General features: G+C 42.4%; 1 protein-coding gene across 1 annotated transcript in view; it reads left to right on the top strand.

Annotated features, from left to right (window-relative positions):
- Positions 1-2,500, top strand: part of LOC113817634 (uncharacterized) — a 22,658-nt gene that overhangs the window by 5,282 nt on the left and 14,876 nt on the right. Inside the window, exons 5-6 of the mRNA XM_070138960.1 lie at positions 1-41; positions 106-353. The exon at positions 1-41 is cut by the window's left edge and continues 109 nt beyond it. Coding sequence (XP_069995061.1) covers positions 1-41; positions 106-353 — 289 coding nt within the window. The remainder of the gene's footprint in view (positions 42-105; positions 354-2,500) is intronic.

Consider the following 2,500-nt stretch of genomic DNA (forward strand, 5'->3'; position numbering starts at 1 on the left):
GTGCTCTGCCCCACACGCCCATCAGCGCCTCCTCCGAAATAGTGAGTGGAACATTCATTTACTGGCTGTTCTGAGGCTTTCAAGGGAAAGACACTTTGATCACAGGCATACTCTGAACACAGCTTGCACTTCGTTTCCTTCCACAGCGTCAAGATGACCATCGACTTCTACTACTTCCTGCCGTCGCCCTTCTGCCGCTCCGTCCTGCTCACCGCCCGCGCCCTCGGACTCAGCCTCAACCTGAAGGAGACCAACGTGTGGGAGGGAGAGCAGAACAAGCCCGAGTTCGTCGCCCTGAATCCCCAGCACAGCGTCCCCACTCTGGTCGACGGAGACGTGACCCTGTGGGAAAGGTACGCTGATTTTGGCCTTCGTGAGGAAGGTGCGTTGGCCTGGCCGCAGGATTTTACTTTGTAGGAAGCCTATGCGGCTCTGGGATTCAACCTGTGCGAAATGTATGTTGCATTGGGCAAGGAGATGCTGCTCTGAGGGACGAGTATGTTGTCTGGGTAGTAGGGATGTTGAAGGTATACGGCATTTACTTTGGGGGTCTGATGAGTATTATTTTTTCAGATTATGTTTAGCTACATTTATTGGCCGTTTGTATTGGCACAACGATATTATCTCTCACTAAAATGATGTCACCCGAGACGTTGGATGAGCACCGTCCAGGCTTATCTGCAGCATTATTAGAATGCCCACCAAGAGTTGCAAATTGTTGCGATCTACTTATCCTTATTTTGTTTAATTTGGAATTATTTTTTCGTTTCTCTTTGAAGACAGAAGCCAAAACAAAACCAGGTTAATGATCGAACGGGAAGAGATCATTGTTTTACTGAAGGCTGACATCCAACATGAACAAAAGCATCGCTTGCAGCCATCAACCACTCTTGAGTCAATCTCGTGTGTCCGATTTTCCGTCTTTTTAAGACGATTCCAGTTATCAAGTCGGGAAAGGACGCTAATCTCCCAAGAAATTCCTCAATCTCTCAAGCTTATTCTCACTGATCTGCCAAAAAATGTTCCCTCCATTTGCCACGTCGACTTTTTCTGATGCTGGAAGTGTCAGTGAAGAGACACACTAACAAGGGCAGGCTATCAGTACAGACTTGCCTTGTCTATTAATATCACAGCTTGTACAAGCTCCTCAGATCTCTCTGAAACTTTTGATGAGTTTATTTTTCTGTTTACTTGCTGTGCATTGTCAGTAGAAATATATCACAGGGGGCCTTGAGGTACTTGGTTATTTTGACTGGTGCAAGAACAGGAAATTGTTATTTCTGAATTAACAATATTCTGGGATCGTTTATTTTTTTATGACCCAATAATAGTCTGGCATCTGAGAGGCACCGGTGGAGAGACCTTGGACTGGGGGAGACAGAGAAAGGGTCTTACAATGTTACTGATTGATGTTATTTCTATGTTGCTAATCATGCTTTTCTTAACTGTTATGAGGTTACTTCTCTGTTATTTGTTACCTCATTAGTCATGTTCTCGCAGTTGCTTGTTACGTTGTTACCTTGAATTATTCTAATGGTTCTGTTTCCAATGCTATTTGCTCTCTTGCTGTTGGTGATATTGCTATGTTTTTGTGTTGCAACGAAAAGATCTCGCTCTTGTTTGCATATGCTGTCACTTAATTTTGTTTTTATGTCAGTGTCCCCTCACACTCGGTGGTTGTGTGAGTGCCTTGTGTAGTCAATTTTTTGCTTTGCTATTTTTTGCAGCCCTGTTCGTAAGCAAACACCTCACTCACTATCTCTTTCTCTCTCTCTCTCTCGCTCTCCCTTCCTCCCTCCCTGCCTCCTCTCTCTCACTCTCCCTTCCTCCCTCCCTCCCTTCTCTCTCTCTCTCCTTCCCTCCCACTTCCTCTCTCTTTCTCCCTCTCCCTCTTTCTTTCTTTCTCTCTCACTCCCTAACTCCCTCCCTCCTTCCCTCCCATCCCCCCCTCTCTCTCCTTCTTTTTCCTTGCTCCCCCCCATTCTCTCTCTCTCAATGTATGTATATATATATATATATATATATATATATATATATATATATATATATATATATATATATATAGAGAGAGAGAGAGAGAGAGAGAGAGAGAGAGATGTACCACACATACACACGCAGATACATATATATATATATATATATATATATATTTATATATAATGTTTATATATATATATTTTTTTTTTTTCTTTTTTTTTTTTTTTTTTTTTTTCTTTTTTCTTTTTTTTCTTCTTTCTTTCTTTCTTTCTTTTCTTTTCTTTTCTTTTCTTTTCTTTTCTTTTCTTTTTATGCGAATGCCGTCTGGCCTTTTCTCAGTTGGCGCGCAATAAAAAATAAAATCGCTTGTGTTGGCCACGAGTTGCTTTCTGCTTACTCGGGCCAAGTGCTCGGCAGGAAACAGGTGCATCCGTGACTAAGATCATGAATGCGTAACTGGATCATCTGCATCAGTAGAGAGCATAGCTTTGATATCAGTGTCAGAGAAATGCGCATTATGGAT

This window comes from Penaeus vannamei, chromosome 25, assembly GCF_042767895.1.
Source record: "Penaeus vannamei isolate JL-2024 chromosome 25, ASM4276789v1, whole genome shotgun sequence".
In the NCBI taxonomy this organism is placed as follows: domain Eukaryota; kingdom Metazoa; phylum Arthropoda; class Malacostraca; order Decapoda; family Penaeidae; genus Penaeus; species Penaeus vannamei.